This window comes from Oreochromis aureus, linkage group 17 (genome assembly GCF_013358895.1).
Source record: "Oreochromis aureus strain Israel breed Guangdong linkage group 17, ZZ_aureus, whole genome shotgun sequence".
NCBI lineage: Eukaryota > Metazoa > Chordata > Actinopteri > Cichliformes > Cichlidae > Oreochromis > Oreochromis aureus.
The window spans coordinates 12401201-12421551 of record NC_052958.1 but is presented as its reverse complement, the minus strand read 5'-3'; the positions used below and the strand labels follow the sequence as shown (position 1 = coordinate 12421551).

At 37.5% G+C, this 20351-nt stretch overlaps 3 protein-coding genes across 6 annotated transcripts; all 3 read right to left on the bottom strand.

Annotated features, from left to right (window-relative positions):
• Nucleotides 1–5323: 5323 nt before the first annotated feature.
• On the bottom strand, nucleotides 5324–8353 carry LOC116309811 (protein mono-ADP-ribosyltransferase PARP11-like). Its single transcript, XM_031726512.2, has 8 exons — nucleotides 7312–8353; nucleotides 7120–7224; nucleotides 6922–7030; nucleotides 6769–6838; nucleotides 6580–6643; nucleotides 6321–6454; nucleotides 6091–6242; nucleotides 5324–5984 (listed from the first exon to the last, which is right to left on the bottom strand). The coding sequence occupies exons 1-8, from the start codon at nucleotides 7402–7404 to the stop codon at nucleotides 5686–5688; spliced, it is 1026 nt and encodes a 341-aa protein (XP_031582372.2). The 5' UTR covers nucleotides 7405–8353; the 3' UTR covers nucleotides 5324–5685.
• Nucleotides 8354–9968: 1615 nt separating this feature from the next.
• Nucleotides 9969–12478, bottom strand: LOC116309888 (protein mono-ADP-ribosyltransferase PARP11-like). Of its 2 annotated transcripts, XM_031726617.2 has the most exons (8): nucleotides 11968–12472; nucleotides 11770–11880; nucleotides 11561–11675; nucleotides 11407–11476; nucleotides 11228–11291; nucleotides 10969–11102; nucleotides 10739–10890; nucleotides 9969–10632 (listed from the first exon to the last, which is right to left on the bottom strand). In XM_031726617.2, exons 1-8 carry the CDS (start codon nucleotides 12061–12063, stop codon nucleotides 10334–10336), a joined length of 1041 nt encoding a protein of 346 aa, XP_031582477.1. In that variant the 5' UTR covers nucleotides 12064–12472; the 3' UTR covers nucleotides 9969–10333. The 2 variants fall into 2 exon arrangements, with proteins under 2 accessions (XP_031582477.1, XP_039456653.1); XM_039600719.1 differs by lacking the exon at nucleotides 11770–11880 and having other exon boundaries at nucleotides 11968–12478.
• Nucleotides 12479–12859: 381 nt separating this feature from the next.
• Nucleotides 12860–20069, bottom strand: LOC116309893 (protein mono-ADP-ribosyltransferase PARP11-like). 3 transcript variants are annotated; one of them, XM_031726624.2, is made up of 8 exons: nucleotides 19891–20069; nucleotides 19511–19635; nucleotides 18804–18924; nucleotides 18545–18620; nucleotides 18139–18211; nucleotides 17575–17702; nucleotides 15479–15626; nucleotides 12860–15394 (listed from the first exon to the last, which is right to left on the bottom strand). In XM_031726624.2, the coding sequence occupies exons 1-8, from the start codon at nucleotides 19934–19936 to the stop codon at nucleotides 15092–15094; spliced, it is 1020 nt and encodes a 339-aa protein (XP_031582484.1). In that variant the 5' UTR covers nucleotides 19937–20069; the 3' UTR covers nucleotides 12860–15091. The 3 variants fall into 3 exon arrangements, with proteins under 3 accessions (XP_031582484.1, XP_031582485.1, XP_031582483.1); XM_031726623.2 differs by having other exon boundaries at nucleotides 14457–15394; nucleotides 15479–15630; XM_031726625.2 differs by lacking the exon at nucleotides 19511–19635 and having other exon boundaries at nucleotides 15479–15630; nucleotides 19891–20046.
• Between the last annotated feature and the right edge of the window lie 282 nt (nucleotides 20070–20351).

Here is a 20351-nt window from a genome sequence, read left to right as displayed (position 1 = left end):
ACATTAAGCTTCTTGAAAATCCCAAACTCAACCCTACTGAAAATGTGCGGACTATGTCAGCAAACCAACCAATTCAAATGACCAAGAAGAGTGGTCACATATCCAGTTACTATTTCCAGAACCTTGTTGATGGCTGCCAAATTGGTTGGTTGAGGTGCAGTTTGCATTTAACTAAATATAAGTGGGGATGCCTGTATATTATTGGACTTGCATGTATAATTTTGACTGGATTACAGAAAATCCAAAATAAATCTAAACATTTGCACCTAATTCTTCTTTTTTTGAAGTCATCAAAGATCTATACTGTACACCCTGGAAAAAGAACAGCTCAAAGAATTCAATGAAAACCCCAAATTACTGTGACATTCATGTAAATGATAAATGTATGTAAACTTCTGACCAAAACATGTTGTTTAGAGAGCCAACATTTGTTTGCACCCCAAAGCACAAACCATGAATGCAGTCTCTGTGCATCTATGGATCTTTGTATCTCTTGTCACAAGCTGAATGCTGTCTCTTGAGTCACAATATGAGTGTTAGCTCAAGCACATGAGCTGACAAGACTAATTAAAGACAGAGCTGGTATAACAAGACTAGTGCAAAGTGTAATAAGTCTTCCACAAGTATTCTGAGAAGTGACAGGTTAGTACTATATGTCAGGATGCTGGTATACAAAATGCCATATGAACAGCAGCTGAATACAAGAATTACCATAAAGCATTAGGAATGAAGATATATATCAATAGCGTTCAGCCATCAGGGTCTTCTCTTGTGTAACCAACTGCTAGTTTGAGAGGCAGGCACCCTCTTGGAGTTGTTCCTCCATTATCTTAGTTATGCTGCTTCAGGCCCCTGCTGCTGTGGGATCTCCCACTGCACCACTCCAGTCTTCATATTTATTGACTCTGTGTCCACTCTGTGCTTTTTCTGTACATAATGCTTGTCGTGAAGTTGCACATTTCTGACTTGCTGTTACTGGCATGACCAACCTTCTGTGTCCCACACAACACTAAACACAATACTTTTAACATAGCTGTATTGTATGTTTGTTGCTGCCATGCCAGATATGAAATTTTAATCATGAGTTTGATTAAAAATGCTAGTTTTAACCTTTGTATTGAATTAATTAGTTTGTGTCTCCTCTCCAGGCTGTACTTAGCTTCCATCTGGTTTGGACCCAGGAGCTGCTAAATCAGTCCAGGCCCTTTTGAGCTCTTCCTTTGCAGTGGTGGGGGGTGGGGGATTGTATTTTAGGGATTTTCAGATTATAATTTCTGCTTTTACTCAAATATATTTTGGTTTTATTGTCTGCACTTTTATTTTAAAGCTTTAGTTGACTGTTTTGGTGATAAACTGTGTTGTTATAGGTCATACTATCCAGTGTTATATGGTATGTGCAATAAAACCATTAGGAGCTGCAGCATTAGAGATACACATGAATAAATTTATAATTATGATCAGTTAATGTGTATTTTGAATATAAATAATATGTATATTAGTCTGACAAGTGTCACTCCACATAATGAGCACTTTTACTTTCGGTACTGGACAACAACCTTCGATAAACAGACTTCACGTATAGTTAAAGTACACACTTTGCCTCATGCTATGCTCAGGACATACTGGTACGGGACAGTAGGAGCAAACAGTTCCTATTGCAACACTTTTTTTTTTGGGAGTAGATCATCCAGGAGAACGCTGGACAGTCAGTCAGCAGGTGGAGTTTTCCTCACTCCCAGCTGGATCATTGCTGCTTAGACCGGGGCTTGCAATATGGCAGCATCAGCTTTCCTTTTTATTAATGGCATGACCATGACCACGACATGCCCCAGCTCAGGTAGCTCCGGGACCATCTCTGACATTCTGAAAAGGTCAATGTGATAAATAAAATAAAATAAAGCTAAATTAAGTTTTTTTCATTTTTTAAAGAGCATCGAAGACCAAAATAGAATTATCATTTACCACATTCCAGAATTTACTCCATCTCATGAAGACTCTCAACAATGTCGAGTATTTGAGAACTGAAATGTAATTTTCTCTCCAACCCTGTTACCTACTCTTGGTTTCATTAGAAGTGAATAGTGCCACAATCTCAGTCTCTCCCCTCTCTCACTGACACACACGCACACACAAATACTGATCCACTAATTAGAGTTGGTCTTTTCATAAACTCAACATGTTGATATCATCTGATCAAGCAGACATCAAAGACTTTGTAATCACACGCCAGACTCTCTGAGCACACCAAGCTGTAAATATTTAAGAGGATATCAAACTTGACTCACTTATTGAGTTGAATGAACTCAAAGTCCTAGTTTCTAACATTTTAAAGTGTGCATTCCAAGTTAGCGTAAGTCTGTGAGGACATATTTTGTTATGTAATAAGAAGAATAACAGCACAGAATAAAGTATGTGCTTATTATGTGTCGAAAGACATTAGTGTTGAAACACCATCTGCTGGATTGAATGAGTCCATCATACCCAGAGGACCAATTAATTCATGTCAAATAGTTTCATGAGCGCTGATGACCTGGCTCTGTCTGGGAACAGGTCCATCCAATTAGGGCACAGCCACACAAACTTACCAAACAATATAAAATTAATTTTTCCCCGTATGTTATTCAACAAAAAATGAAAAATTCTTTTACTTCTTATGTCACACTAGAATTAAAAATCTGACTCTACAGCTGACAAATCGGCCCCTGTCTAATTTAGTCAAGGCCATCTGTGCTTCTTACTGTACTTTACGCTCAACCGCCAATTAACTGTAAGAAACTGTTTGTGTTTCAGGAGATGAAAGGGATTCACACATGAGGGCTGCATGTGTGTGCGGGAGGTTCGATTATTGCCAGATATTTTGGGAGCAACAGCTGGAAACACTGTTAAACTACTAAAAACCACACTATGGGTATGAAAATGAGGCAGGGTCAGATAAACGGTTTGACCTTCTCCACTTCACCTGGCAGCAAACATATGGGAGTAGGGGAAAGGCACATGGGCAGTTCCTTATTTTGTGTATCAGCAAACTGAATTTCATCAGTATTTTTAAAAACGTGCAATAATGTCAAAAAGTTGTGCTTTCCCACCATAAATCATTAAACCACTGACACATTTTTTGTTCAGTATTGTGAGCAAATAACTGTAATTTGACATCTTAATCAAAAAATGAAATAATAATAAAAATATTGTTTACTGTTCTTAAATTGGTAATTTAATTTTTTTTTTTTAAAGATTTAGCATTAAAAATAAAATTTTGATTAAAGATCTTGCACATACCCATAGATTACCATTACAGAAACCTTTTTTAAGAAAAGATTTAAGAAATTTTTTTATTGATGACTTAAAAGAATATATAACACTTGTTCTGCATAAAATGTCATCCCTGTGATTGATGTACAGTATAGTATCTCTTCCTAGTAACCTCTTTTGTGTGGCTATTAGAAACTCGCAGATATGTCGGACCTTTAAGGGGGCACAAGTCAGAAATGTTGGAAACCAAAGGTCTAAATTACATCGAAAAATCCTCCAAACTAACTAGTAGCCCAATTTTGCAAATAAATGTAGTGGAACGGAAGGATAAAGTTGCATGAAATGAAAAGTTAAATACCTTAAAATTGTAAATCTAAATCTGGTAATTCAGTTAATGTTCTTTCCACTTATAATAGTAAAAATAAACTGCCAAGAAAAACTGATACATCTAATGCGGACCAACTGATGCTGACCTGTGCCAAGAATGAATGAAAACTGTATCAACAGCAACCTCTCCTGGCAGTTTTGGTAAACTACAGCTAATCATTTTAAGCACGTGTTTAACAAAGCATTAGAGGGTGTGTGTAGAGTGGGGGCATGACCATTTATGTTTTATTTCATTGAGACTTCTTGTTGGCATGGGGGAGTATTTGCTTTGGGTGTGAATGGAAAATGCTTGTTGTGACATGTATGGTTATAAAAATATACAGCATATAGCAGTGAAACAGGTTTTCAAGTGACGTTTCTCTTTCGTGGTGAAACAGAAACTTCTGTAATGAACGCGCGTTTCGTAGCCTTAACTGTACCAATTTAGAAATATTATAACACATGTAATGGTGAGTTCTTTCACATAAGGAAGATTTTGTGCTTAATGCTGTTTTACTGCTTGGGCAGATGGGCACAGATGTTCTCTTTGATATATATTGATTGTGCAGGTTTGGTTCTCAACATGCACAGCTGGCAAAATCTCACAAAATGAATATCTGTGTATAGGTTACTGTGCTTATAGCATGAAAATATTTAAAATCTCAATAGACTATTAACTTTTCCGATGTCGTAAAATAAAAATGCTCCTAGAATGAGACATTTTTTGTATAATTACATGACAGTACATTTAGAAAAAGACTGAACAGTATGGTTTGTTTGGAGTTTTTTTCTGAACAAGCCACAAGACCTCTGTAACAAAGTCCTTTGGACAGATGAGACCGAAATGGAGATGTTTAGCAATATTGCACAGCAATATTTGTTGAAAACACCCATCCATCCATCCATCCATCCATCCATCCATCCATCCACTTCAGCTTATCCAATTCAGGGCCACAGGGGGGCTGGAGTCTATCCCAACAACAAGAGGGTGAAATTGGTGAAAACATATCAATACAAACACCTCATACTAACTGTTAAGCATTGTGGGGGAGGGGTGATGATTCTGGCTTATTTTGTAGCTACAGTATATGGGACCCTTGCAGTCATTGACTCTGTATACCAAAGTGTACTAGAGTGAAATGTGAGGCCATCTGTCCTCCAACTAAAGCCTGGTCAAAGTTGGGTAAGTGCAACACTACAATCCCAAGACAAGCCAAATCTACAACAGAATGGCTAAAAAAGAGAAAAGAATAAAGGTTTCCAGTGGTCTAGTCAAAGACCAGAACTCAAGGTGAATGAAATACTGTGTCGTGACCTTAAGAGAGCTGAGCATAAATAACTGCCCACAAACCTCAAAAGTGAAGGAACTCTGTAAAGAAGAGTAGGTCAAAATCTCTTCACAATTTCAATTTCTTATGTGAAAGACTGACGGAATCAAACAGAAAATTATTACTTCAAGTTATTGCTGCTAAAGATGCTTCTAAAGTAACTGAATCATATGTTGTTTTTCCACATCCTGCACAGAGCCCTATGAAAGTTTTTTTGTCCACATATATGTAAAACAGATGAACAACAATAAGCTACATGAGCTTAGAATTTAATTTCCTTAACCTCGCACATGTTATTTTAAAATGCGTGTGAATGTTATGTCCAGCACAAATACAAACATCAACATCAGAACAGGAATAAACACACATGCAGACTTTGATTTGGTTCTGCTGGCGTATTTATTTATTTATGAAGCTATATTATTACTAAATTAAATAGAAATAAATTAGATGGGAATCTACATTACATGATCACAAGTATTATATTCAACTATTCTAATACTAAGCAGTAGCACCTGGTAAGTAAACTCATTTTTATTAGTACTTCTGATCCAAAGTAATGAAATGTAAAGATAACTTTGCTGACTGATTGTCTTGCTGAAAATGACCTGGTTTACTTTAAATTTGTCTAAAAATGTTAAAAATGTAGTTGAAATGCTGTAAAAACTTCATCGAAGCCATCAGGAGTTGTGCTTCAAGTGTACCGTTTGAGGTAGCCATGTTGATCTTGCACATGTTGCGCTCAGCTGTACTGAATCACATACTCCGGATATATTTGATTTGAATCAAAAATGACAAAAATTTTAGGACGAGAGACATCATTAACACAGCTGTCATGCAAGTTTTCGGGACTCCCATGATCGGGCTTTTGGAAATGAGATTGTCCAGCAACTGGTTTTCCAGTCATCACACGAGCCAAAAATATAATTTTAGTTTTTCCAGAGTGTACAAGTTGTGCTTTCCCACCATATACCGGCAGTGGTTCCGAGCTGCTCATACTGTATCTGTCGGCATATGTTGCATGTTTGGCAAAATAAATTCCTACGTAAAAAACAGAAACTTAGATCAGCTAAGAAGAAAAAAGACAGAAGAAATGGTGAAGAGTTAGAAATTCATTTTTGCACAATTATCAAAACAATGAACTTACCTTTGCCAAATATGTTGCCATGTTGTCCAGCTAACCTTACATCAAAGTTATACTTGCAAATGTAATCCACATTTTTGATATCAGTCCCATGAAAGAGTCGTCTTTCTTGAATTTCTTTGATGCCTTGAATCCTCATCAGCTGTTTCTTTTTCCTTTGATGCAAATATAAAAAATTAGTAACAAAGAATGGAATTTATTAACAAAAAAACATAGTGTAAAACTTAATTTACCTGCAATATAATTCCCAAAGATCCAAATTCTGTATCCTGTAGATTGACAGAATGGTTCTGTCCAACAGCCCATCAGTCTTTACATAATGTTCCACTGTCTGATACTCGGGGGAGTGTGCACTCAGAGGAATTAACTTTAAAAAGTATCAGAAATCAGTTATTGCTGAAATATCTGGAATTTTAATCTATGCTTCAAACTGTATTGTACATTTGTGCTCTAGCTGTATGGATTTTGGACATTAAGCTACATTTTTCTCACCTGATATGGACAATCGGGATCAAACGATTCCCAGAAAACAGGAGCAAGGCTGAAACAGGAACACCTGCAGGAGGAGAGTTAAGTTTCCATTGTGCTGAAACTTTCACTTTCATTTTGATAGAAACTATACTGACACTAACTTGTAAACCTCACTGCTGTTCACTGCTGTTGAGAATATACATTTTTTACCTTTTTTCAGTGTTGTAGCTCCTCTTGATTCTTTTTTGCCTCCGTGCGGTGAGGTCTGTCAGTAGCATTTCTACACAGAAACACATGTATTAATCTGAGCCAAGTTCTTAATGTGTGAATGAAGACTGTGAGCATGAAAATTCGCAAAATTACCAGAGAAATCAATCCTGTAACTGAAAGAAGATGTGTTTAAAATATCCTTGGAGTTTTTCAGGTAAAACGTGTCAACATCCTCACTGCTAAAGGTGAGATTGTGGTCATCCTACAGAAAAGGGACAAGAAAGTAGAAAAGTAAGCTTTACTTTACAGTACATAACCAGGTAGTGTGGTCTAAAGAAATACACAAGTTACCTCAAACCGGTGCCAATGTCCACAGTCGGCCAGGTAATACCACCAGCAAGGGGTGTCAGCTGTATCCATATCCACTTCTGTATTTTCCCCCATTTTTTGTTGTTTCTTGTTGTCAGAAATGTAACTGATTATATCACAGAAAAGGCTGAAAAATTAACCACATAATGTGATCTAAAGAAATAAACAAGTTACCTCAAACTGGCTGCACTGTCCATAGTCAGCCAGGTAATACCAGCACCCAGGGGTGTCAGATGTATCCATATCCTCTTCTGTATTTTCCAACATTTTTTTTTGTTGTTGTTTCTTGTTATCAGAAATTCAACGGATTATATCAAGAAAAAGCTGAAAAAGTAACCTGCTTCCTCTCTATGACTAAACTACTGGTGTTTCTGACTCCTCATGACTCAAAGCTCATTCATAGACACACCTTCTACCTAGCCCTAGAAAGCAAAGTAGATCACATGACACTGTATGCACAATATAATTTGTTATCAGTCTTCTAACCTGAAAGATGGTCTACAATAATTATTCTATGTATTTAAATTGAAAACTTTATTAATTGTGACATGAAAATTACAGACATGTATAGCTTAACACACTCATAGCTGTGAGATGTTTTTTCCCCCATACATTTAATATAAATAAACTCAAAGTACCACAAGTGCACCACCTTGTGGCATCACCTTGTGCAGGTCGAAACACATACAAACATGGTCATACAACTAATTGAACAAATGCACACTGAAAAGTAATTTTACATTACAGTACAACAAGTGTGCTGAGCACATTTTTTTTTTAAATTACACAAAGTGCAAAAATAAACCTGCATTATTCAGGTTTTAACATCAAACCCAGATGACTTGGAAATTAAATTCAATGTTGAATTGTTACAATTTTAAAAATTAACTTCATTGGAGGCAACACGGTGATGCAGTGGTATCACCTCACAGCAATAGGGTTTATCCTGCCTGGGGGGTCCCTGTGCCTTTGTGGCAAGGAAGCGGCATGAAGCGTGGCTCATAGTCTCTGCTCTAATTCATTCCAAAGGTGTTCTATCAGGCTGAGGTCAGGACTCAGTGCAGGCCAGTCACATTCTTCTACACCACACTCTCTCATCTATGTTTTTATTTTTCTTTCTTTGTGCACTGGTGCACAGTCATGTTGGAACAAGAAGGGACCATTCCCTGACTGTTCACACAAAGTTGGGAGCATGTCATTGTTCAAAATGTCTTGGTATGCTGAAGCATTAAGAGGCTGTGATGTTCTCCTTTATAGTGGACAGAAATTATTTTTTTGGTGTGGTACAAATAATTTGTGCGGCATCTTATTGAATGCAGAACAGCTGATTGTTCTGTAAATAGTTTGAAATGATTATTTAAAAAAGGGTAAAAGGTAAATGGCTGCAAATAACTTTGTCTGCAAAACTTGCGCATATCATTTTGGCAATTTATATTTGCATTTACAATTATGAAATATGATTAAATAAACATGTTTGTGGTTGTTACAGTAAAAAACCTTTTCTACTTGGAATTTTTGTTTTTGTCTGATTTTAGATCAATTGTGTTAATACAGTATGTCAAAATGAAAGCATAACTGTAAATTCAAACACGTGAGGTTGCGCTGAAAACAATGATACCAAACAAGGCAAAGTAAATAGATTTTAACGGTGAAATGTAGAGGAAACATCAAAAGTAGTGAAAAATGGACAATTATACCCTGGACCCCAGAGGGTTAAATTTTTTTTTAAAGTAACGCAGTAGTTACTTTTCAAGTAATTAATTACTTTTAGAATATTGTAACTCAGTTACTAACTCAGTTACGTTTTTGAAGAAGTAACTAGTAACTATAATTAATTACTTTTTCAAAGTAACTTGCCCGACACTGATAATTACATGACAGTACATTTAGAAAAAGACTGAACAGTATGGTTTGTTTGGAGGTTTTTTCTGAACAAGCCACAAGACCTCTGTAACAAAGTCCTTTGAACAAATTAGACCGAAATGGAGATGTTTAGCAATATTGCACAGCAATATTTGTTGAAAACACCCATCCATCCATCCATCCATCCATTTCAGCTTATCCAATTCAGGGCCACAGGGGGGCTGGAGTCTATCCCAACAACACGAGAGTGAGATTGGTGAAAACATATCAATACAAACACCTCATACTAACTGTTAAGCATTGTGGGGGAGGGGTGATGATTTGGTCTTATTTTGTAGCTACAGTATATGGGACCCTTGCAGTCATTGACTCCTCTGTATACCAAAGTGTACTAGAGTAAAATGTGAGGCCATCTGTCCGCCAACTAAAGCCTGGCCAAAACTGGGTAAGTGCAACACTACAAACCCAAGCCAAGCCAAATCTACAACAGAATGGCTAAAAAAAAAAGAATAAAGGTTTCCAGTGGTCTAGTCAAAGACCAGAACTCAAGGTGAATGAAATACTGTGTCGTGACCTTAAGAGAGCTGAACATAAATAACTGCCCACAAACCTCAAAAGTGAAGGAACTCTGTAAAGAAGAGTAGGTCAAAATCTCTTCACAATTTCAATTTCTTATGTGAAAGACTGACGGAATCAAACAGAAAATTATTAATTCAGGTTATTGCTGATAAAGATGCTTCTAAAGTAACTGAATCATATGTTGTTTTTCCACATCCTGCACAGAGCCCTATGAAAGCTTTTTTCCCTAACATATATGTAAAACAGATGAACAACAATAAGCTACATGAGCTTAGAATTTAATTTCCTTAACCTCACACATGTTATTCTAAAATGCTTGCGAATGTTATGTCCAGCACAAATACAAACATAAACATTAGAACAGGAATAAACACACATGTAGACTTTGATTTGGTTCTGCTGGCGTATTTATTTATTTATGAAGCTATATTATTACTAAATTAAATAGAAATAAATTAGATGGGAATCTACATTACATGATCACAAGTATTATATTCAACTATTCTAATACTAAGCAGTAGTAGCACCTGGTAAATAAACTCATTTTTATTAGTACTTCTGATCCAAAGTATTGAAATGTAAAGATAACTTTGCTGACTGATTGTCTTCCTGAGAACGACCTAGTTTATTGCAAATTTGTCAAAAAATGTTAAAAATGTTGTCAAAATGCTGTAAAAACTTCATCGAAGCCATCAGGAGTTATGCTTGAAATGTACCGTTTGAGGTAGCCATGTTGATCTTGCACATGTTGCGCTCAGCTGTACTGAATCACATACTCCGGATATATTTGATTTGGATCAAAAATGACAAAAATATTAGGATGAGAGACATCATCAACACAGCTGTCATGCAAGTTTTCGGGACTCCCATGATCGGGTTTTTGGAAATGAGATCGTCCAGCAACTGGTTTTCCAATTACCACCCGAGCCAAAAATATAATTTTAGTTTTTCCAGAGTGTACAAGTTGTGCTTTCCCGCCATAAACCGGCAGTGGTTCCGAGCTTCTCATACTGTATTTGTCGGCATATGTTGCATGTTTGGCAAAATAAATTCCTACGTAAAAAACAGAAACTTAGATCAGCTAAGAAGAAAAAAGACAGAAGAAATGGTGAAGAGTTAGAAATTCATTTTTGCACAATTATCAAAACAATGAACTTACCTTTGCCAAATATGTTGCCATGTTGTCCAGCTAACCTTACATCAAAGTTATACTTGCAAATGTAATCCACATTTTTGATATCAGTCCCATGAAAGAGTCGTCTTTCTTGAATTTCTTTGATGCCTTGAATCCTCATCAGCTGTTTCTTTTTCCTTTGATGCAAATATAAAAAATTAGTAACAAAGAATGGAAATTATTAACAAAAAAACATAGTGTAAAACTTAATTTACCTGCAATATAATTCCCAAAGATCCAAATTCTGTATCCTGTAGATTGACAGAATGGTTCTGTCCAACAGCCCATCAGTCTTTACATAATGTTCCACTGTCTGATACTCGGGGGAGTGTTCACTCAGAGGGATTAACTTTAAAAAGTATCAGAAATCAGTTATTGCTGAAATATCTGGAATTTTAATCTATGCTTCAAACTGTATTGTACATTTGTGCTCTAGCTGTATGGATTTTGGACATTAAGCTACATTTTTCTCACCTGATATGGACAATCGGGATCAAACGATTCCCAGAAAACAGGAGCAAGGCTGAAACAGGAACACCTGCAGGAGGAGAGTTAAGTTTCCATTGTGCTGAAACTTTCACTTTCATTTTGATAGAAACTATACTGACACTAACTTGTAAACCTCACTGCTGTTGAGAATATACATTTTTTACCTTTTTTCAGTGTTGTAACTCCTCTTGATTCTTTTTTGCCTCCGTGCGGTGAGGTCTGTCAGTAGCATCGCTGCACAGAAACACATGTATTAATCTGAGCCAAGTTCTTAATGTGTGAATGAAGACTGTGAGCATGAAAATGTGCAAAAATTACCAGAGAAATCAATCTTGCCCTTGTCACTGAAAGAAGATGTGTTTAAAACAGACTTGCTGTTTTTCAGGTAAAACTTTTCAACAGCCTCACTGCTAAAGGGGAGATCGGGGTCATCCTGCAGAAAAGGGACAAGAAACTAGAAACATAAGCTTTACTTTACTTGACAGTACGTAACCAGATAGTGTGATCTAAAGAAATACACCAGTCACCTCAAACTGGTGCCACCGTCCACAGTCAGCCAGGTAAAACCAGCACCAAGGGGTGTCAGCTGTATCCATATCCACTTCTGTATTTTCCCCCATTTTTTGTTGCTGCCGTTTCTTTTTGTCAGAAATATAACTGATTATATCACAGAAAAAGCTGAAAAATTGACCAGATAGTGTGATCTAAAGAAATGCACAAGTTACCTCAAACTGGTGCCACCGTTCACAGTCAGCCAGGTAATACCAGCACCCAGGGGTGTCAGATGTATCCATATATTCCACTTCTCTATTTCCCCCCATTTTTTGTTTTTCTTGTTTCTTAACGGATTATATCACAGAAAAAGCTGAAAAATTAACCTGCTTCCTCTCTATGACTTAACTACTTCTACACTACTCGTGTTTCTAACTACTACTAAACTACTGGTGTTTCTGACTCCTCATGACTATAAGCTCATTCGTAGACACACCTCCTACATTGCCTGTAGCTGACGCTGAAATGTTTGTGTGGGTTGGCATGACGACACCAGAAGCCGGTCTGAGATTGTCATATCGTTTTCTAATTGTTTTCCTTTAGTATTTAGTATTCATGTTTGTGTACACTTACAGTGGAAAAAGATAATCTATGTGTCCAGTGATACATTTTTCTTACAAAGAATGTTTCTGTTAAAATGATCGTGGAGTAGTCACCTCTTCCGTGAGTCACGGTAACCGGAAGTTGTGAGCGGGAGAGACAAGACAGAACGATAACAGTAGACTTTTAGGGATCTACAACTTTTCTACTGCTGGTTTACAAGGCGTACACGGTAAACATTATGCTAGTTAATTTCTTAAGCACTTGTGCACTTTGTTGAAAGAAATAAGTGCATGAGATGGATGTCATATGTACTATTGATATTGCTTTACTTGCTTCTAGTTTTCACAGTGCTCCACGATTGTGAGAGGAAATAAAAAGGATTGTGGACATCAGTACGAAGCGTGGATTTTTTTGACCAAAGTAGATACATTGCCCTAGAAAGCAAAGTAGATCACATGACATTACATGCACAATATAATTTGTTATCAGTCTTCTAACCTGAAAGATGGTCTAAAATAATTATTTTATGTTTAAATTGAAAAGTTTATTAATTGTGACATGCAAATTACAGACAAGTATAGCTTAACACACTCATAGCTGTGAGATGTTTTTTCCCCCATACATTTAATATAAATAAACTCAAAGTACCACAAGTGCACCACCTTGTGGCATCACCTTGTGCAGGTCGAAACACATACAGACATGGTCATACAACTAATTGAACAAATGCACACTGAAAAGTAATTTTACATTACAGTACAACAAGTGTGCTGAGCACATTTTTTTTTTAAATTACACAAAGTGCAAAAATAAACCTGCATTATTCAGGTTTTAACATCAAACCCAGATGACTTGGAAATTAAATTCAATGTTGAATTGTTACAATTTTAAAAATTAACTTCATTGGAGGCAACACGGTGATGCAGTGGTATCACCTCACAGCAATAGGGTTTATCCTGCCTGGGGGGTCCCTGTGCCTTTGTGGCAAGGAAGTGGCGGGAAGGCCTGGCTCACAGTCTCTGCTCTAATTCATTCCAAAGGTGTTCTATCAGGCTGAGGTCAGGACTCAGTGCAGGCCAGTCACATTCTTCTACACCACACTCTCTCATCTATGTCTTTATGGACCTTGCTTTGTGCACAGTCATTATGGAACAGGAAGGGGCCATCCCCTAACTGTTCACACAAAGTTGGGAGCATGTCATTGTTCAAAATGTCTTGGTATGCTGAAGCATTAAGAGTTCCCTTCACTGGAACTAAGGGGCCGAACCAACTCCTGAAAAACAACCCCACAGCCTCATCCCTCCTCAAAAAAACTTTACACTTTACAAACTTTGTCAAAACAGAGAACTCATCTCCACTGCTCTGGAGTCCAGTGGTGGTGTGCTTTACACCACATCATCTAACACTTTGCATTGCACTTGGTAAAGTAAGGTTTGGCTGCAGCAGCTCGGCCATGGAAATCCATTCCACGAAGCTCTCTATGCTCAGTTTCTGAGCCAATCTGAAGGCCATGAAGTTTGGAGGTCTGTGGTGATCAACTCTGCAGAAAGTTGACAACCTCTAAGCACTATGCGCCTCAGCATCGGCTAAATCTGCTGTGGGATTTTATGTGGCCTAAGACTTTGTGGCTAAGTTGCTGTCGTTACCAATTGCTGCCATTTTGTTACCAATAACAGTTGACTATGGAATATTTGGGAATGAGTAAGTTTCATGACTGGACATGTTGCAAACGTGGCATCCTATCACAGTACCACACTGGAATTCACTGATCTCCTGAGATTGACCCATTCTTTCACAAATGTTTATAGAAGCAGCCTGCACGCCTAGTTGCTGGATTTTCACACCTGTGGCCATGAAAGTGATTGGAACGCCTTAATTCAATATCTGCACTGCTAGGTGAATACTTTTGGCAATGTATTATATCTTAGGCTAATTTGTGATCCTAGTTTGGCCATACATGTGGATGTGAGTGTGAATGATTGATTGCTTCTCTGTTATGAACGTGACAGACCCAAAATAATTTAGAAAACGGATGGACAGACAAACTTGGTTGAAAACCCCAATGAAACTCAGCGGTCAGAAAAGATGCACAGAAACGAATTGCTCAGGGACGACATCACACATTTTACATGTTTATGTCAATATGACACAATTACAAACCCTTTCATGGAAAGGGCGGAAAAGTGCAAGATAAAAAAAATGCAGAGGTAGGAGCGTTTTTATGACAAAAACATGAACAAAAATCCATGCTTATATAATACATGGTACTACTAGACACAGATTTTCAGAACATGGTGCAAAATGAGTGAGCAGAGCATGTTCTTGGATTTATAAAGAAGCATATGTATGGCACTGTGGAAGTAGAGGGAGTGATGGAGCCGGTGGTCGGATATTGCCTATGATCTACAGGCTGCAAGCACCACTCTTATTTTATCTAAGCAAATGTGCACACATATTCAGTAAGCAAGCATAGACTCAGGATTAAAGATAAAAACAGCACAAAGACCGTCTTCGGTTAGCATTTTTTAAGTTATGGAAACGTTCTAACTTCTGGGTCTAATTATGTATGCTGTACAGTATACAATTTGACACAGTCCTTACTGTCTTTCCAAACTTCTTCAAAGGCACTTAGATGACCTATGCTCCATTCAGCCATGGAAATGAATTATCCTGTCATCTAATTTCATATCCTAGCTTTTCCAGCCTTTATTAAAAAAAGTTGGTATCATTTTCTTAGGCATCAGTAGAACTCAATCAGATACTCTGGATAAATCTGATTACTGTCAAAAATGACATAGATCTTTGGAGTGGCCATATCATCCACACAACTGTCATAGAAGTTGGTGAAACTGGCATCCTTAGAGGGTGGTCTGCAGTACATTGGATGACCAACTGTGTATTCTCCAACAAGCACTCTGGCCAGGAACATGGTCTTATAGGGCGGCTCACTCGCAAATATCGGTGGTGCGAGTCCATGTCTCTGTAAGGTGGTGTTGTGTTTCCCTGTGGTGTGACAGAATTTACTGGAGTATTTGGCATCGCGGGCAAAGTAGCTCCCTGCAGGAAAGACAAGAGCGCAATGTTAAAACTGGACAAAAGGAGAGTAGCAAAGTCTTTCATGATACAACATAAAAGATCTACCTTTGCCATAGACATCGCCATGGCTTCCTGTGAGCCGCCAGTCAAAGTTAAATGTACATATAGCTTGTATATTGCTGTGTCCCGTGCCATGAAACAGCATTCGCTCCTCAATATCCAGTGTTCGCTTGACTTTTCGCAACTGTGTTTTCTTCCTTAGAGGAGTACCAAGGAATGACAACATAAAACAAATAATGACTTTGATACTGCATGACTGTACAAAGTTTGATCAGTGAAAAGTTCAGCAACTTTTCCCATGAAGAGCAAAAATCATACCCAATTTAAATTTTGCCCCATCCATGCAATTCAGGATTTTCACCTTGTGCACCTCTAGATCACTTCCACTACTGCTGCTATTTTTAAATAATTTCCTGAAAGGCCTGCTTGGACCACTTGCACACAGTGCAGAAAGCAAACTTCAACTAAATTCACACGCATTAAACAGTTTGGAAATGGCTGTGGGCTGTCAGCTGTGAAGATGAATACCTTGTACCAATGCCCCTAGTCTCTAGCACTTGTGGCTCAGGTGGTAGAGCGCATTGTCTACTGACTTGGAAGGCCAGTTGGTTGATTCTTGACTCCTACAGTTTGCATGGTGAATTATCTTCGGGCAAGATACCGAACCCCGAGTTGACCCTGATACATCTGTCGCAATGTGAATGTGAGAAAGGGCTTAGGTATAGATAAAAGCAGCGTATGAATGTATGTGTGAACGACACTTGTAATAGAAAGTGCTTTAAGTACTATTTTAAGCAGAAAGGCGCAATATAAGTACCATTAAAACAATAACAATAATAAGAACAATAATAGAAACTGACCTATGTGGTTAGGAAAAGATTTTTTGACATTTGGAAGATGTTTCTGGAGCTATTAAAGACTGGGGACGTTGAGGAACTGGAGAGAGAGTGAAGTAATGAAAATATGCAACTACATTTGGGAATGTATACAGTATAGACTATCCTGTACTTTTTTTTGTATTTTATTTTATATTTTTTTAAATTTCCTTTAGTATTATTAATATTATTTTTATTATTATTCTTATTATTTTTTAATTTGTTTTTTTGAATGTCTTGTGTTCTTAGTGCTTTCTCACTGCCATGTGTTCAAGGTGTTAAAAGTGTTGGATGTTTATGAATACAAAATTCAATAAATATGTTTACAATAAGAACAATAATAATAACAACAGTACAGTAATTTATTGTGTGTTGACATGTTAGGATGTGCTAGCAAGTGAAAAAAAACCTGAAAACAGCTTTTGTTTCTGACCCAGTCACCTTGCACTATATTCACCTTGTGGGGAATACAGGTAAGCTTAATCTAACAATGTATAGAAAATATGTACAAACGTGGGCTTCGAAGTGGATAAGGTTCCAGTTCCACTGAATGGTTATTATCAAACAAAGAAAAAAAGAGTCCTCTGCCTTTTCAGAAGGCCGGAATGAGCAGCCAGCTCAGAAACTTCCCAATCACAAAGCGTTTTCGGAGGTATATGTATAAACTGACGCCTTTTAGTGAATTAATTTGTTCAACCACGTAAACTTACAAGTGCATTGTGAATTCATCCCACGGGGTCAAACTGGCATTACATTTCTGGGACATTTTTGAGAAAAAATTTGGCACAAACACCCTGAACTGTAGCAGTTGCCAACATGCCACTGCACGCCCACACAGCCAGCACTGTAAAGGCAGGAGTTTTACTTCCTTTGCCCTATTCAACAGACTTTGTTTTCCTTTATAAAATGAAAATTAAATTACATTCAAGTTGAAGAGATGCCTTTTTGACACAGTGCAGGTGATCCAGTGTGAATTACAGATGCATACTGGAAATTTCCACGAAGCGATCTAGAAGTAGCACAAGTGCACATTGTGCACAGGAGACGAGCTTGAAGAAGACATCGGCTAAAAGGGGTGGATTCATGGAATTCAGTTCAATTCTTTAATTTATGCTAAGAAAAAAGCCAGCATCTTTAATGGAAATTTGGGAAAACTAGAATTTACATTTTTCCCAGTGTCACTAATGGAATGCAATGAAGTATAATTAAGGCAGTATGTACAACGAAACATTTTTCCTCACAAAAATGTAGAAAATAATATTCTACCTGCAGAAGAACTCCCATAAATCCAGGTTCTGGATCCTCTGGATGGATTTAATTGGATGATCCATTGTTCTTTCATACAGTCTGGCTACTTCTTTAAATTCATATGTGTCTCTGCCAAGCTGGATGAGCTGCAAAGGCAACAAACACTCACATAACTCTACCTTTTTCTGCAGTGTGTTTCAAATATAGATATATATCTATATATATATTTTCCTCTTTTTCTCTCTCATTTGCAAATGTTTGACCTCAGGCTGAACAAAGTTGGGAACTTCTGGACTGACAAAACACTGCATACAATCACATGCACACCCTTCTAAATGTTTTGACCAGTCTGCACTGTTTTTGTAAGAACCCCAAGTCCATGTCTTTGATTTTTGAAAATAAAGCATAACGAAGTGTAAGAGTCTCAGTGCTTCTGTAGCAACTGCATAACCTTTTATTCCATGTTTGCCACTATTTTTACATCAGAAATCAGAAGAACATAAAGGTATCATCTCAATACTAAAAATGTGTGAACCAAACTAAGAGGAACAATAATATGTGTTTCCGTACTTCTGTACTCACCTGATAGGGCTCATCTGTGTTTATTCTCTCCCAGTGACAGGGAACAGGCAAAGCGAGATTATCACAAATAAACCTGAGAGGATCAGCAAAGGAGAAGAGTCAGTAAACAAATCACTGCATCAGAATGAGAATGGATGTGTTTGCTTTATGCTCAGACACAAAAATAATTCAACGCTTGCAAAAAAAAAGAAAAAAGAAAAAAAGGGGGGCAAAAGGCAATTGTTCTCTTTTCTTTTGTTAATTTCATTTCCAGGATTTTAAGGACAAGAGATGCTTGACCCCTAAACTTCCATTTAATACATGGTCTTCTTAAACCCCTTTAACATAACTTTTCTGTGATAGCAAGTAAATAAAACCAAAATATAAAAAGGCTCTCTTGATGTACACTCAAACCATCAAATCTTACCTAAATCCAGTTGCAGAGTGGAGGGAGCGTTTGATCGGCCGTTGCTTTCCTGTTGTTACATTTATCTGTCGCATAACTGTTTGGGGATTTAATGACAATTAAGTGTTCATGTGCAATTTCTTTAACAAAATAAACAACAGAAAAACTAACTCATCCTCAATAGAACTGATGTGACGTGATTTCCTTTAAAGAAGCTTTAACACTCTCAGCCTGGATAAAGTACCTTTAGAATTACTTTAATTAACTCTTGAGTTTTCACCTGAGAAGTCCAGTCTGTATGTGTACTTGGCTGTGTAAAACTCCATCACACCACGCTGGTTCCTGTTGTAGCACTGCTCAATCTGAGCGCTGGTCACAGAGCAGGCTGCACTGGGATCAATCTGACAGGGAAATAAAAGGAAAATAAGAGTTAACCAGCCAATCAGTTAATTAACAGTTAGTTAAGAGACCTGATTCTTTATTTAGGTCAAAGGCTTAAAATTTATCTGAAAAAACATCAATTTTTTGGTTTGACTTAAAGCTCGTCTTATAAATCGACACTTATATATTTGGTGGTTTGAGCTACTGGTGGGATGAATAAGACATCTGAGTGTAACTCGCTGTCAGAAACTGATAAGCCAGGAAAACACATTTTAAATGTGTTCATGGATTTTTGATGCATCATTGTTAAATTCCTTTTAATTGCAGTTTAACACATAACCTAAGTAGTGTTTGGAAATGAGAATGGCAGTTTGCTGGCACATGATGGCCATTTTTGTGCCTCCCTATAATCAACCCAAGGCAATGTTTTGTTTTTTTTCCTTTCTTTTTCCTATAAATGTATTGATGATGAGCTAAAAGGGGGAATAAAAACCTGCAGAGTCTGGCAAAATACGACCAAAGGAGGGGCGATATGCTGGGCATACAGAGTAAAGCCAGTTACAAAGTCTGCTATTGTGTATAAAGTTGTGGTATCATGTGAACTACCTCAAACATATGCCACACTCCACACTCAGCCAAGTAGAACCAGCACCAGTTGGGCTCTGAGGTGTCCATCTCCTCAATCTCAGTGGACTCCTCCTCTGACGATCTGATGGCTAACATAGCTAAATCTGAAATTAATAAGTGAAAACACGCCAACACACTTAGGCAAATAGCAACTAAAATACAAGAAAGTATGGGGGAGGACCTAAGGTGGTGTTTTGGTCGTCAGACAGTCCTGACGTTGACGGCTTGTTTTTAGCAACGGTCGTGAGAGCATTACATCCTGTAAACAATTTCATACAATACAGGAAACTGCCATGTTGAACTAAGCTATCATTAGCGGATGCCGCACCCGACTCATCTCAACTCTACTGGTGTCTTACCAGTTTTCAGCCTGCCTCTGTCCTTATCGGAAAACAAAGCCTTCATACATGATCAACAAAGCCTCAGAAAAATCACAGGTTCCGTCTAAGCTTGGGGGACTGACGAAAACCATTTTCGTTATCCTAGGCGTTGTTTACTTTTATTTCCCCGTTCGTCATACACTCCACGTCAAAGCGTAGACGTCATGTAACTCCTCCCTCCTTGATAACGGGATACTGTTTCCCGGAGTTTGTTCTGACAGGCGCACTACCGGTGCAATACTGTGCAATGTGATACGGCTCAGGTGTTTTAAAGTTACAGACGCGGTAAAAATAAATAAATAAATAAATAAAATAAATTAAGAGGAATGTATGGAAACTTACTTACTAAAGTCATTACCCCCTAAAAAAAAAATATAAAAATAAAAAATCGAAACGTCGCTGTAATAATCTAAAAATCGGGGGTAATAATTAGCTCAACC

Coding starts and splice junctions, on each gene's coding strand:
- LOC116309893 (XM_031726623.2), bottom strand. CDS start 19,936: ATGAAGGCTTTGTTTTCCGATAAGGACAGAGGCAGGCTGAAAACTG. Junction 18,212..18,544: donor CACTCTGCAACTGGATTTAG/GTAAGATTTGAT, acceptor TGATCCTCTCAG/GTTTATTTGTGATAATCTCG. Junction 17,703..18,138: donor ACACAGATGAGCCCTATCAG/GTGAGTACAGAA, acceptor TTGCCTTTGCAG/CTCATCCAGCTTGGCAGAGA.
- LOC116309811 (XM_031726512.2), bottom strand. CDS start 7,404: ATGTTGGAAAATACAGAAGAGGATATGGATACATCTGACACCCCTGGG. Junction 6,644..6,768: donor AGCTACAACACTGAAAAAAG/GTAAAAAATGTA, acceptor CTCCTCCTGCAG/GTGTTCCTGTTTCAGCCTTG. Junction 5,985..6,090: donor TGGCAACATATTTGGCAAAG/GTAAGTTCATTG, acceptor TTTTTTACGTAG/GAATTTATTTTGCCAAACAT.
- LOC116309888 (XM_031726617.2), bottom strand. CDS start 12,063: ATGGGGGGAAATAGAGAAGTGGAATATATGGATACATCTGACACCCCT. Junction 11,881..11,967: donor AACGGTGGCACCAGTTTGAG/GTAACTTGTGCA, acceptor TCTGACAAAAAG/AAACGGCAGCAACAAAAAAT. Junction 11,477..11,560: donor GGGCAAGATTGATTTCTCTG/GTAATTTTTGCA, acceptor GTTTCTGTGCAG/CGATGCTACTGACAGACCTC.